This window comes from Somniosus microcephalus, chromosome 7 (assembly GCF_052327205.1).
Source record: "Somniosus microcephalus isolate GS21.2 chromosome 7, FLI_Smic_1.0, whole genome shotgun sequence".
Taxonomy (NCBI): Eukaryota; Metazoa; Chordata; class Chondrichthyes; order Squaliformes; family Somniosidae; genus Somniosus; species Somniosus microcephalus.
Genome location: NC_140993.1, coordinates 3,405,625 through 3,418,381, shown reverse-complemented (window position 1 = coordinate 3,418,381; position 12,757 = coordinate 3,405,625). Strand labels below are relative to the sequence as shown.

General features: G+C 50.4%; 1 protein-coding gene across 1 annotated transcript in view; it reads left to right on the top strand.

Moving 5' to 3' along the window:
• Positions 1-12,757, top strand: part of sspo (SCO-spondin) — a 546,162-nt gene that overhangs the window by 169,114 nt on the left and 364,291 nt on the right. Inside the window, exons 19-24 of the mRNA XM_085993923.1 lie at positions 1,204-1,398; positions 2,983-3,222; positions 4,182-4,304; positions 4,481-4,581; positions 4,857-5,094; positions 6,611-6,760. Coding sequence (XP_085850049.1) covers positions 1,204-1,398; positions 2,983-3,222; positions 4,182-4,304; positions 4,481-4,581; positions 4,857-5,094; positions 6,611-6,760 — 1,047 coding nt within the window. The remainder of the gene's footprint in view (positions 1-1,203; positions 1,399-2,982; positions 3,223-4,181; positions 4,305-4,480; positions 4,582-4,856; positions 5,095-6,610; positions 6,761-12,757) is intronic.

Sequence of the window (12,757 nt, the reverse complement as noted above, 5' to 3'; positions counted from 1 at the left end):
GCCAGTGTGTAAATAGTGCGTACAGTCAGTGTGTAAATAGTGCGTACAGTCAGTGCGTACAGTCAGTGTGTAAATAGTGTGTACAGTCAGTGCGTACAGTCAGTGTGTAAATAGTGTGTAGTCAGTGTGTAAATAGTGTGTACAGTCAGTGTGTAAATAGTGTGTAGTCAGTGTGTAAGTAGTGTGTACAGTCAGTATGTACAGTGTGTAAATAGTGTACACTCAGTGTGTACAGTCAGTGTGTACAGTCAGTGTGTAAATAGTGCATACAGTCAGTATGTACAGTCAGTGTGTAAATGGTGTGTACAGTCAGTGCATACAGTCAGTGTGTAAATAGTGTGTACAGTCAGTGTGTAAATAGTGTGTAGTCAGTGTGTAAATAGTGTGTACAGTCAGTGTGTACAGTCAGTGTGTACAGTGTACAGTCACTGTGTACAGTCAGTGTGTAAATAGTGTGTACAGTCAGTGTGTACAGTCTGTTTAAATAGTGTGTACAGTCAGTGTGTAAATAGTGTGTACAATCAGTGTGTACAGTCAGTGTGTATCTATTGTGTACAGTGTGTAAATAGTGTGTACAGTCAGTGTGTACAGTCAGTGTGTACAGTCAGTGTGTAAATAGTGTGTACAGTCAGTGTGTACAGTCAGTGTGTTAATAGTGTGTACAGTCAGTGTGTACAGCCAGTGTGTAAATAGTGCATAGAGTCAGTGTGTACAGTCAGTGTGTAAATAGTGTGTACAGTCAGTGTGTACAGTCAGTGTGTACAGTCAGTGTGTACAGTCAGTGTGTAAATAGTGTGTACAGTCAGTGTGTAAATAGTGTGTACAGTCAGTGTGTACAGTCAGTGTGTACAGTCAGTGTGTTAATAGTGTGTACAGTCAGTGTGTACAGTCAGTGTGTACAGTCAGTGTGTTAATAGTGTGTACAGTCAGTGTGTACAGTCAGTGTGTAAATAGTGTGTACAGTCAGTGTGTAAATAGTGTGTACAGTTGTTGTTGTGCCCACCCAGTCTCTTTTTCAGCAGGCAATGAGCTGTGAAGGGGATTGTAGTGATTAGCAGGTGTAGACAATGAGTGTGTAAGCTGGATGTATCTATCTGATGAGTGTGCACCGTGTAAATGAGGTGCGTGTATTTCCCTGACCGCCTGCCTGCCTTCAGGTCTGCGTCACGTGTCGCATGTTAACTAGTTCCTGTCTCTCTCCAGTTCCAGTGACCTGTGGGCCAGGGCAGGCACCCTGTAGAAATGGTTCGTGCATTCCCAGAGAGCAGTTGTGTAATGGAGAGGCTGATTGTGAACATGGTGAGGACGAGACACCAGCCAAGTGCCCAGGTTCCAGCGTGCAACCACCTTCCAGTGTCAGCCCAACAGTGCCATCCTCCAGAATCGTCTCTGCATCAGGTAGGAACACAGACTCCAAATTTTGAGTGATTGCGAGGGAGATAATTGCCAGAATGAATTTATACATTCACTCCCGCCACCACCGGCACACCGTGGCTGCAGTGTGTACCATCTACAAGATGCACTGCAGCAACTCGCCAAGGCTTCTTCGGCAGCACCTCCCAAACCCACGACCTCGACCACCTAGAAGGACAAGGGCAGCAGGCGCATGGGAACACCACCACCTCCAAGTTCCCCTCCAAGTCACACACCATCCTGAATTAGAAATATATCGGCCGATCCTTCATCGTTGCTGGGTCAAAATCCTGGAACTCCCTTCCTAACAGCACTGTGGGAGCACCTTCACCACACGGACTGCAGCGGTTCAAGAAGGCAGCTCACCACCACCTTCTCGAGGGCAATTAGGGATGGGCAATAATTGCTGACCTTGCCAGTGATGCCCACATCCCAAGAATGATTTTTATAAAGCTTTGGAAATTTCAGAAGTTCACTCCCACAATGCCGTGCTCTGACGCTCCGGTTTTGGGTGAGAAACTTTCCCCTCGGCACTGCCCCGTAACCAAATCGGTGGAATATCGAGCAAATCCAGAGAAGCTGAGATAACCAACACCAGCTGGGAGCTGCTGGTCTCTGCGGGGGACCTGCTGGTCTCTGCAGGGAGCTGCTGGTCTCTATGGGGGAGCTGCTGGTCTCTGTGCGGGGAGCTGCTGGTCTCTGTGCGGGGAGCTGCTGGTCTCTGGGCGGGGGACCTGCTGGTCTCTGCGGGGAGCTGCTGGTCTCTGCGGGGGAGCTGCTGTTCTCTGGGCGGGGAGCTGCTGGTCTCTGGGCGGGAAGCTGCTGGTCTCTGCGGGGGGAGCTGCTGGTCTCTGCGGGGGGAGCTGCTGGTCTCTGCGGGGGGACCTGCTGGTCTCTGCAGGGAGCTGCTGGTCTCTATGGGGGAGCTGCTGGTCTCTGTGCGGGGAGCTGCTGGTCTCTGTGGGGAGCTGCTGGTCTCTGCAGGGAGCTGCTGGTCTCTATGGGGGAGCTGCTGGTCTCTGTGCGGGGAGCTGCTGGTCTCTGTGGGGAGCTGCTGGTCTCTGCGGGGGGAGCTGCTGGTCTCTGCGGGGGGAGCTGCTGGTCTCTGCGGGGAGCTGCTGGTCTCTGCGGGGGGAGCTGCTGGTCTCTGCGGGGGGAGCTGCTGGTCTCTGCGGGGAGCTGCTGGTCTCTGCGGGGAGCTGCTGGTCTCTGTGGGGGAGCTGCTGTTCTCTGGGCGGGGAGCTGCTGGTCTCTGGGCGGGGAGCTGCTGATCTCTGCGGGAAACTGCTGGTCTCTGCGGGGGAGCTGCTGGTCTCTGCGGGGGAGCTGCTGGTCTCTGCGGGGAGCTGCTGGTCTCTGCGGGGAGCTGCTGGTCTCTGCGGGGGAGCTGCTGTTCTCTGGGCGGGGAGCTGCTGGTCTCTGGGCGGGAAGCTGCTGGTCTCTGCGGGGGGAGCTGCTGGTCCTGAATCAGCCCCGAATCTCTTGGATCTCCGCCGCTCCTAGCTTTGCATCATTCTCACCATGTGACACTGTTTGCCGTTCCTGACGGATTCTGTCCTGTTGTTTCAGCTCAGTCTGGGTGCCTCCATTACGAGTTCCGGTGTGAGAGTGGTGAGTGTACGCCGCACGGTTGGGTCTGTGATAACGAGCTGGACTGCATGGACGGAAGTGATGAGAAGAATTGTAACAGGACCTGCCGAGGCGGAGAGTTCCAGTGTGAGAGCAGCTCCCAGTGTATCCGACACCACGAGCTGTGCGATGGAATCCCGCACTGCCACGACCAGTCTGACGAGACCATAGACAACTGTGGTAAGTGGAGCAACGGGACATTGGTGTGTGAACTATAGGGGGAGAGTGATGGAGGGGTGGGGGGAGAGAAGAGAGGGAGGGAGAGTGAGACAGGGAGTAGTGAGGGAGAATAAGGGAAGAGGAGAGAGATAGTGAGGGAGGGAGGGAGACTGAGGTCCAGATGGGGGGTTCTGGCCAATATTTATCATTCAACCACAACCTGCAGCAGATTATCTGGTCAGTGTCTAATTTCTGTTTTTTGGGGATCTTGCTGTGCGCAAATTGGCTGCCACATTTCCTACATTACGACAGTGACCACACTTCAAAAATACTTCATTGGCTGTAAAGCGCTTTGGGACGTCCTGAGGTCGACTTGTGGGGCGGGTGAGGGGGGAGGAGGGTGCGGGCAGACTATACCATGTGTACCATCTGAAATGTGTCTGCCCATTTCACCAGTCTGTCTGTGTCCTCCTGAAGCCTGTTACTAGCCTTGCTTAAAGGGTTAAATTATGGGACAGGTTGCACAGACTGGGCTTGTATTCCCTCGAGTTTAGAAGATTAAGGGGTGACCTAATGTTTAAGATGATTGAAGGAGTCGATCGGGTCGATGGAGAGAAACTGTTTCCTCTGGTGGGGGGAGTCCCGAACAAGGGGGCCGAACCTTAAAATTAGAGCCAGGCCGTTCAGGGGTGATGTCAGGAAGCACTTCTTCACACACAGGGTGGTGGAAATCTGGAACTCTCTCTCAGCATCCACAGCCTTTTTGGGGGTCAATTGAAAATGTCAAAACTGAGATTGATCGAGTTTTGTTGGGTCAGGGTATTAAGGGAGATGGAACCAAGGCAGGTAAATGGAGTTAAGATACAGATCAGCCATGATCTATTTGAATGCTGGGACAGGCTTGAGGGGCTGAATGGCCTCCTCCTGTTCCTATAACTCTGCTTCCTGTGTTTAGAGATGTCTCTGGTTCCACCTCACAGGCTCCACGAGGATCCCACCCTGCCCTGGCAGCTTCCTCTGCAACAACAAAGTGTGCATCAACGTCACGCGGGTGTGTAACGGATACCCGGACTGCGCTCAGGGCGAGGATGAACTGAGCTGTGGTAAGAAGGGGATGAACGGGGTGGGGGGAGGGTGAGAGGGTTAATTCACTCCATGTGATCTCAAGAAACGGCTGAGTGCACTGGACACAGTGGCAGCGGGTAGGTGGGCTGTGGGAGAGATTTGTTGGGCAGTTTTGATCTGCAGTTGATACAAAGATGTGTTTGTTATTTAATAGAACTGGAGTTCCCCACAGCATCACCCCCGGAGAGGAACAGGACGAGTCCTGGGTGCGCCGAATATTCCTGTTCCGATGGGAGATGTATCACTTTTATACAGGTACGTGGTGAAGTTAGTGACATCAGTAATGTGTTGTGTGACGGCGGTGTGTAGCGGCGGTGTGTGACAGCGGTGCGCGACGGCAGTGTGTAGTGGCGGTGTGTGACGGCGGTGCGTGACGGCGGTGCGTGACGGCGGTGCGTAGTGGCGGTGTGTGACGGCGGTGTGTGTCGGCAGTGTGTAGTGGTGGTGTGTGACGGCGGTGCGTAGTGGCGATGTGTGACAGCAGTGTGTGTCGGCGGTGTGTAGTCATGCCTTTTCTCTCGCTGGTGCAGGTGTGCAATGGAGCTGATGATTGCAAAGATGGATCTGAAAACTCGAGCGGACTTCCGTCTGATGAGGTGAATTGTGGGATGTGGTCGCCGTGGGGATTGTGGTCCGAGTGTAGCCAGACGTGTGCAGCGGGGAAACAGTCACGCCAGCGAGTGTGTGTGAACACATCAAAGGATCTGCTCCGGCAGTGCAGGGGGCACGAGGTGCAAACACAGCAGTGCTTCAGCCTAGCCTGTCCAGGTAATCTGGTGTCTGTCTGCGTCTGATGGTCTGGTGTTTGTCTGTGTCTGGTGGTCTGGTGTTTGTCTGCATCTGGTGGTCTAGTGTCTGTCTGCGTCTGGTGATCTGGTGTCTGTCTGCATCTGGTGATCTGGTGTCTGTCTGTGTCTGGTGTCTGCGTCTGGTGATCTGGTGTCTGTCTGTGTCTGGTGGTCTGGTGTCTGTCTGTGTCTGGTGTCTGTCTGCGTCTGGTGTCTGCGTCTGGTGGTCTGGTGTCTGTCTGCATCTGGCGTCTGCCTGCGTCTGATGTCTGTTTGTGTCTGGTGGTCTGGTGTCTGTTAGCGCTGAGGTCTGTATGATGCCCCCTCACTCTCTCGACTCCTGTATAAAAATCACACCAGGAAAACAGTCGGAGTGGTGCTTATCCTCCCCACGGGCAGTAGTCCTAATTCCCAGGTTCGCCCATAGGGAATGTCCCTGGGGTGAGGAGCTGATCTCCGGGAAACCTGCAGCTCCTCCTGGGGGGTGGGGGGTGCAGAGCTGGAGTAAGACCTCCGATCATCCCCTGACCAGTTTCACGGCCTCACAGCACCGGGACTGAGAGTAGAAATGCACCTTCCACATTAACATAGGGACAATGACGGACAGGAGAAGACCCTCTGGACCATTCAGACCATCCCACACAACAGCCGTGCCCTGTCCATCACAATACATTCACTTCCCACCCCAGTAATCCCGAATAGGAGGGTAGAATTATAGCACAGAAGGAGGCCATTCGACCCATCGTGCCTGTGCCGGCTCTTTGAACGAGCTCTCCAATTAGTCCCACTCCCCCCTGCTCTTTCCCCACAGCCCTGTGAATTTTTCCCTTAATGTATTTCTCCAATTCGCTTTTGAAAGTCATCATTGAATCTGCTTCCACCGCCCTTTCAGGCAGCGCGTTCCAGATCACAACAACTCGCTGCGTAAAAACATTCTCCTCATCTCCCCTCTGGTTCTTTTGACAATTCCCTTCACTCTGTGTCCTCTGGTTACCGACCCTCCTGCCACTGGGAACAGTTTCTCCTTATTTACTCTGTCTAAACCACTCATGATTTTGAACACCTCTATTAAATCTCCTCTTAGCCTTCTCTGCTCTAAGGAGAACAATCCCAGCTTCTCCAGTCTCTCCACATAACTGAAGTCCCTCATCCCTGGAACTATTCTGGTCAATCTCTTCTGCACCCTCTCCAAGGCCTTGACATCCTTCCTAAAGTGCGGTGCCCAGAATTGGACACAATACTCCAGCCAATGTCAAACCAGCATTTTATAAAGGTTTAGCATAACTTCCTTGCTTTTGTACTCTATGCTTCTATTAATAAAGCCCAGAATCCCAAATGCTTTTTAACAGCCTTCTCAACTTGTCCTGCCACACTCAAAGACTTGTGTACGTACACCCCCAGGTATTCCCAGCTCTGTGTCCAGCGCCCCTCAGGGTGTGTTACAAGTGTAGAATGTGTTTGTTGCCCTCCCTGACCGACTCTTGGTCTGTCTGCAGTGGACGGTGAGTGGACAGAGTGGACATCCTGGTCAAACTGCACCCAAGACTGTGAGGGTCTGGTGATACGACAGCGAGACTGTATCAGCCCGAGTAATGGAGGGAGGCACTGCACGGAACTGCCGGGTTCACCCGTCACCCTCGACATCAGTAAGTTCACTCTGATTACAGACAATCCCGGTGTCAGGAATTTCAGCAAATAAAAGAAGACTTGTCAGGGTTCGGGAAATCTGCTCCGGGCAAAATATTCGCTGTGGGGGTTGGGGGTGGGCAGTATAACTCGGGTCCAGGGGCAATGGGAAGGGATTGGAGGTTATGGGGTGATGGTGGGGTTGGGGGATATGGGGAGAAGGTGGGTAGGTGGGGTTGGGGGATATGGGGAGAAGGTGGGTAGGTGGGATTGGGGGATATGGGGAGAAGGTGGGTAGGTGGGGTTGAGGGATATGGGGAGAAGGTGGGTAGGTGGGGTTGGGGGATATGGGGAGAAGGTGGGTAGGTGGGGTTGGGGGATATGGGGAGAAGGTGGGTAGGTGGGGTTGAGGGATATGGGGAGAAGGTGGGTAGGTGGGATTGGGGGATATGGGGAGAAGGTGGGTAGGTGGGGTTGGGGGATATGGGGAGAAGGTGGGTAGGTGGGGTTGGGGATACGGGGAGAAGGTGGGTAGGTGGGGTTGGGGGATATGGGGAGAAGGTGGGTAGGTGGGGTTGGGGATATTTCTTCACTCCGAGGGCGGTGAATCTTTGGAATTCTCTACCCCAGAGGGCTGTGGGGGCTCAGTCGTTGAGTATATTCAAGACAGAGATCGATAGATTTTTGGATATTAAGGGAATCGAGGGATATGGGGATAGTGCAGGAAAGTGGAGATGAGGTAGAAGATCAGCCATGATCTTATTGAATGGCGGAACAGACTCGAGGGGCCGAATGGCCGACTCCTGCTCCTATTTCTTCTGTTCTTATGATATGGGGAGAAGGTGGGATTGGGGGATATGGGGAGAAGGTGGGATTGGGGGATATGGAGAGAAGGTGGGATTGGGGGATATGGGGAGAAGGTGGGATTGGGGGATATGGGGAGAAGGTGGGATGGGGGATATGGGGAGAAGGTGGGATTGGGGGATATGGGGAGAAGGTGGGATTGGGGGATATGGGGAGAAGGTGGGATTGGGGGATATGGGGAGAATAGGTTAGAATGGGTGGGATTACATTTTTAAAACTGGATGTGCATGTTTGATTTTCAAGCCTTTTCCTGTTACAGGTATTGAATATTTTGATCTAACTTGGATCGATTCTCCAGCCATAATGTCCTCTTGTCACTTTCCTCCTTGCAACGTTCTGTCAACCAGACCTTGTAATAAATACATCCCCAGAACTCTCACCCCCACTTTTAACCTGACTAACCCCAGTGTCTCTCGAGATTATAACTGTGCATCGTTCTACTCTCGTGTGTTGATGTGGTTTCTAAAGCTTTGAACATTTACAAATAAACTCTTCATGAATCCTCAGAACCTTGAATATACTCAACGACTGAGCCTCCACAGCCCTCTGGGGCAGAGAATTCCAAAGATTCACCACCCTCTGAGTGAAGAAATTTCTCCTCATCTCAGTCCTAAATGGCCGACCCCTTATTCTGAGACTGTGACCCCTGGTTCTAGACTCCCCAGCCAGGGGCAACAGTCTCCCTGCATCTACCCTGTCAAGCCCTGTAAGAATTTTGTATGTTTCAATGAGATAAGGCTCATGGGGTTGGGGGTAACATAGAAACATAGAAACATAGAAGATAGGAGCAGGAGTAGGCCATTCGGCCCCTCGAGCCTGCTCCGCCATTCAATGCGATCATGGCTGATCATCCAAATTCAGTACCCTGTCCCTGCCTTCTCCCCATATCCCTTGATCCCTTTAGCCTTAAGAAATATATCTAACTCCTTCTTGAATATATTTAATGAATTGGCCTCAACTGCCTTCTGTGGTAGAGAATTCCACAGGTTCACCACTCTCTGGGTGAAGAAATTCCTCCTCATCTCTGTCCTAAATGGCTTACCCCTTATCCTTAGACTGTGACCCCTGGTTCGGGACTCCCCCGCCATCGGGAACATCCTTCCTGCATCTAATCTGTCTAGTCCTGTCAGAATTTTATAAATTTCAATGAGATCCCCTCTCATTCTTCAAAACTCTAGCGAATATAAGCCCAATCGACCCAATCTCTCCTCATACGTCATTCCTGCCATCCCAGGTATCAGCCTGGTGAATCTTCGCTGCACTTCCTCCATGGCAAGAACATCCTTCCTCAGATAAGGTGACCAAAACTGCACACAATACTCAAGATGTGGTCTCACCAAGGCCCTGTACAACTGCAGCAAGACATCCTTGCTCCTGTACTTGAATCCTCTCGCTATGAAGGCCAACATACCATTTGTCTTCTTAACCACCTGCTGCACCTGCATGCTTACCTTCAGCGACTGGTGCACAAGGACACCCAGGTCTCGTTGCACTTCCCCTTCTCCCAATCTATTGCCATTCAGATAATAATCTGCCTTCCTGTTTTTGCCACCAAAGTGGATAACCTCGCATTTATCCACATTATGCTGCATCTGCCATGCATCTGCCCAATCGCCCAACCTGTCCAAATCATACTGGAGTTTCTCTGCATCCTCCTCACAGCACACACGCCCACCCAGCTTTGTGTCGTCTGCAAACTTGGAGATATTACATCTAGTTCCCTCATCTAGATCATTAATATATATTGTGAATAGCTGGGGTCCTAGCACCGATCCCTGCGGTACCCCACTAGTCACTGCCTTCCACTCGGAAAAAGACCCGTTTATTCCAACTCTTTGCTTCCTGTCTGCCAACCAGTTTTCTATCCAAGACAGTACCTTACCCCCAATCCCATGTGCCTTAACTTTACACGCTAGTCTCTTATGCGGGACCTTATCGAAAGCCTTCTGAAAGTCCAAATACACCACATCCACTGGTTCTCCCTTATCTATGTTACCAGTTACATCCTCAAAAAATTCCAGTAGATTAGTCAAGCACGATTTACCTTTTGTAAATCCATGTTGACTTTGTCCAATCCTGTCACTGCTTTCCAAGTGCTCTGCTATTACATCTTTTATAATGGACTCTAGCATTTTCCCCACTACCGATGTCAGGCTTACCGGTCTGTAATTCCCCATTTTTTCTCTACCACCTTTTTTAAATAGTGGGGTTACATTAGCTACCCTCCAATCCATGGGCACTGTTCCAGAGTCTATCGAATGTTGGAAGATGATCAGCAATGCATCTACTATTTCTAGGGCCACTTCCTTAAGTACCCTAGGATGTAGATTATCAGGCCCTGGGGATTTATCGGCCTTCAATCCCGTCAATTTCCCTAACACCATTTCCCTACAAATACTGATTTCATTCAATATTTTAGCATGGATTGAGGATCGATTAATGGACAGAAAACAGAAAGTAGGAATAAATGGGTAGAAACTGACGCTGTGTTTTCGGATGATGTCGCCAAGGGGCAGCATGGAGATGAGAAATAGGAGGGGACCAAGGATAGATCCTTGGGGGGCCCCAGAGGTCACGATGCGGGAGCGGGAAGAGAAGCCGTTGCAGGTGATTCTTGTCTATGATCAGATAGATAAGAATGGAACCAGGCGAGTGCAGCCCCACCCAGCTGGGCGATGGTGGAGAGATGTTGGAGAAGGATGGAGTGGTCAACCGTGTCAAAGGCTGCAGACAAGTCAAGAAGGATGAGGAGGGAGAGTTTACCTTTGTCACAGTCACAAAGGATGTAACTTGTGACTTTAATAAGGGGCGGAAACCTGATTGGATGCAATCAAACATTGAATTGCAGGAAAGATGGGCACGGATTTGAGAGGCGACAACACGTTCAAGGACTTTGGAGAGGAAAGGAGGTTGGAGATGGGGCGATAGTTTGCAAGGACGGAGGGATCAAGGGTTGGTTTTTCGAGAGGGTTAATGACGGCAGATTTGAAGGAGAGGGGGACAGTATCTAAGGAGAGGGAACCATTAACAATATCAGCTAACATGGGAGCCAGGAAGGGAAGTTGGGCTGTCAGCAGTTTGATGGGAATAGGGTCGAGGGGACAGGAGGTGGGGCTCATGTACAAGATGAGCTTGGAGAGGTGATAGGAGAGAAACTAGAGAAAGATGCGAGCCCAGGGCTAGGGCAGGGGGGAACATTAGGAGAAATTTGGCCCGGTGGGCTAGGGGAAGGGAGGAAAGCGGCAGAGGCAGCTGAACGGATGGTCTCAATCTTCGAGACAGAAAAGTCCTTCAATTTTAGTCCCATCAATTTCTCCAGTACTTGTTCTTTGCTAATATTAATTACTTTAAGTTCCTCACATCTTATGAAATAACAGAGAGGATTGATGAAGGAAATGCAATGGATGTTGTTTACATGGATTTTAGGAAGGTGTTTTGACAAAGTACCACATAGAAGGCTGGTTAACAAAATTGAGGCTCATGGAATAGGTGGGTCAGTGGCAGCTTGGATATGGAATTGGCTTAAGGACAGAAAACAGCGAGTCGTGGTAAATGGCTGTTTTTCAGACTGGAGGATGGTAGACAGTGGTGTTTGTGGTGTATGTGCCTTTAAGAGCAATTATGGTGTATGTGCCTTTAAGAGCCCCAGGTGTGCGTAATGCCGGTAATTGCCACTTGGGCTATATAAGCCTGTGTATTGTGTATATCCTTTAGAAACCCCCCCCCAGACTTGCTTAGTAAATACCTATGAACCAACTCCTGTCTTCAGTGTCTTTATCTACACACGGACACTACAGTGGCGACGAAGTGGAAACGGACTTACCTGCAATTCGGCAGCACCTCAAGGACATCGATTCCTCCAGCGTCCAGAAGACTCAAGGAAGTAAGAGAATCTGTGGTTTCACCAGCTGGCCAAGCTGATGGCAGGTACTGCGCTAATCCTTCCTGGGCGTCAGGCTGGAGCTCCAGCGGCGGGCTCTACAGCTGAGACAGGCAGCGAAATCGGAGGCAAGCAATAACGGACTGGGAGGGTGCACTCAAGAGACGGCCGGCGCGGCAAGCAGGTCAGCGTTTAGACCTCCGTCGGGAACGAGTCTCCAACAGTGAATAAACGGAAACCACAGTAAAACAGCGTTGTTATCGGTAGCAGCGGCGGGAAAGCGCGGGAAGCGCCATATCGTTGCTACAGAGAGAGAAAAAAAAGCGCGGGAAGCGCCATATCTTTTCTGAAATGCCTGAATCTGGTAATATTGAGGCTTTTGATGGCGAAGTAGAAGATTGGACCACATACGTGGAAAGAGTAGAGGTTTATTGCACTGCAAATGGAATAACAGATGAAAAAAAAGCTTCAGTACTTCTGAACTTAATGGGCGCGAAGACATACGGGCTGTTACGAAATTGAATCTCTCCAGCCAAACCAAAGGACAAGACTTTTAAAGAAATTGTTGATACCCTGCAGGAGCATTTAAACCCAACACCGCTGCTGATAGCGGAACGATTCAAGTTCTTCAAGAGAAATCAACACAAGAATGAAAGTAACGCTGATTACCTAAACGAATTAAGAAAGCTATCAAAGTACTGCCAATTCGGAGCAGGACTATCGGATTATCTTCGAGACAAATTTGTTTGCGGTCTCTTAAGTGAAGGAACACAAAAAAAGACTGCTTTCTGAAAAAGATTTAACATTGGACAAAGCTTTCAGTATGGCTGTATCATACGAAGCAGCAGCAAAAGGAGCTGCAGAGATACAACAAGAGACACAGGACTTCGGCACCCATAAAATGACACAGGAATTCGGAAGATGTTATCGCTGCGGCAGATCCACCCATAACCAGAGGGACTGCTGGTTCAAGGGCAAAGCATGCAGGCAATGTGGTAAGATTGGACACATTGCACGGGTATGCCAATCTGGACAAAATAAATCCACTGACAGAAAACAAAAAATCAATAAAGAAAAGTACAGGAAGGTACAAATGATGACGGACAATAGCTCCGAAGACCAGAATAGCGATAGCGACTCCGGAAACAAGAGACTAAGCTGTCTCAAATTACATAATGTACTTGCCAAAGAGGATTACCAAACCATTTGGGTTACCCTCACAATAGCAGGGTCCCCAGTTAAAATGGAGCTAGATACAGGATCAGCTCTAACC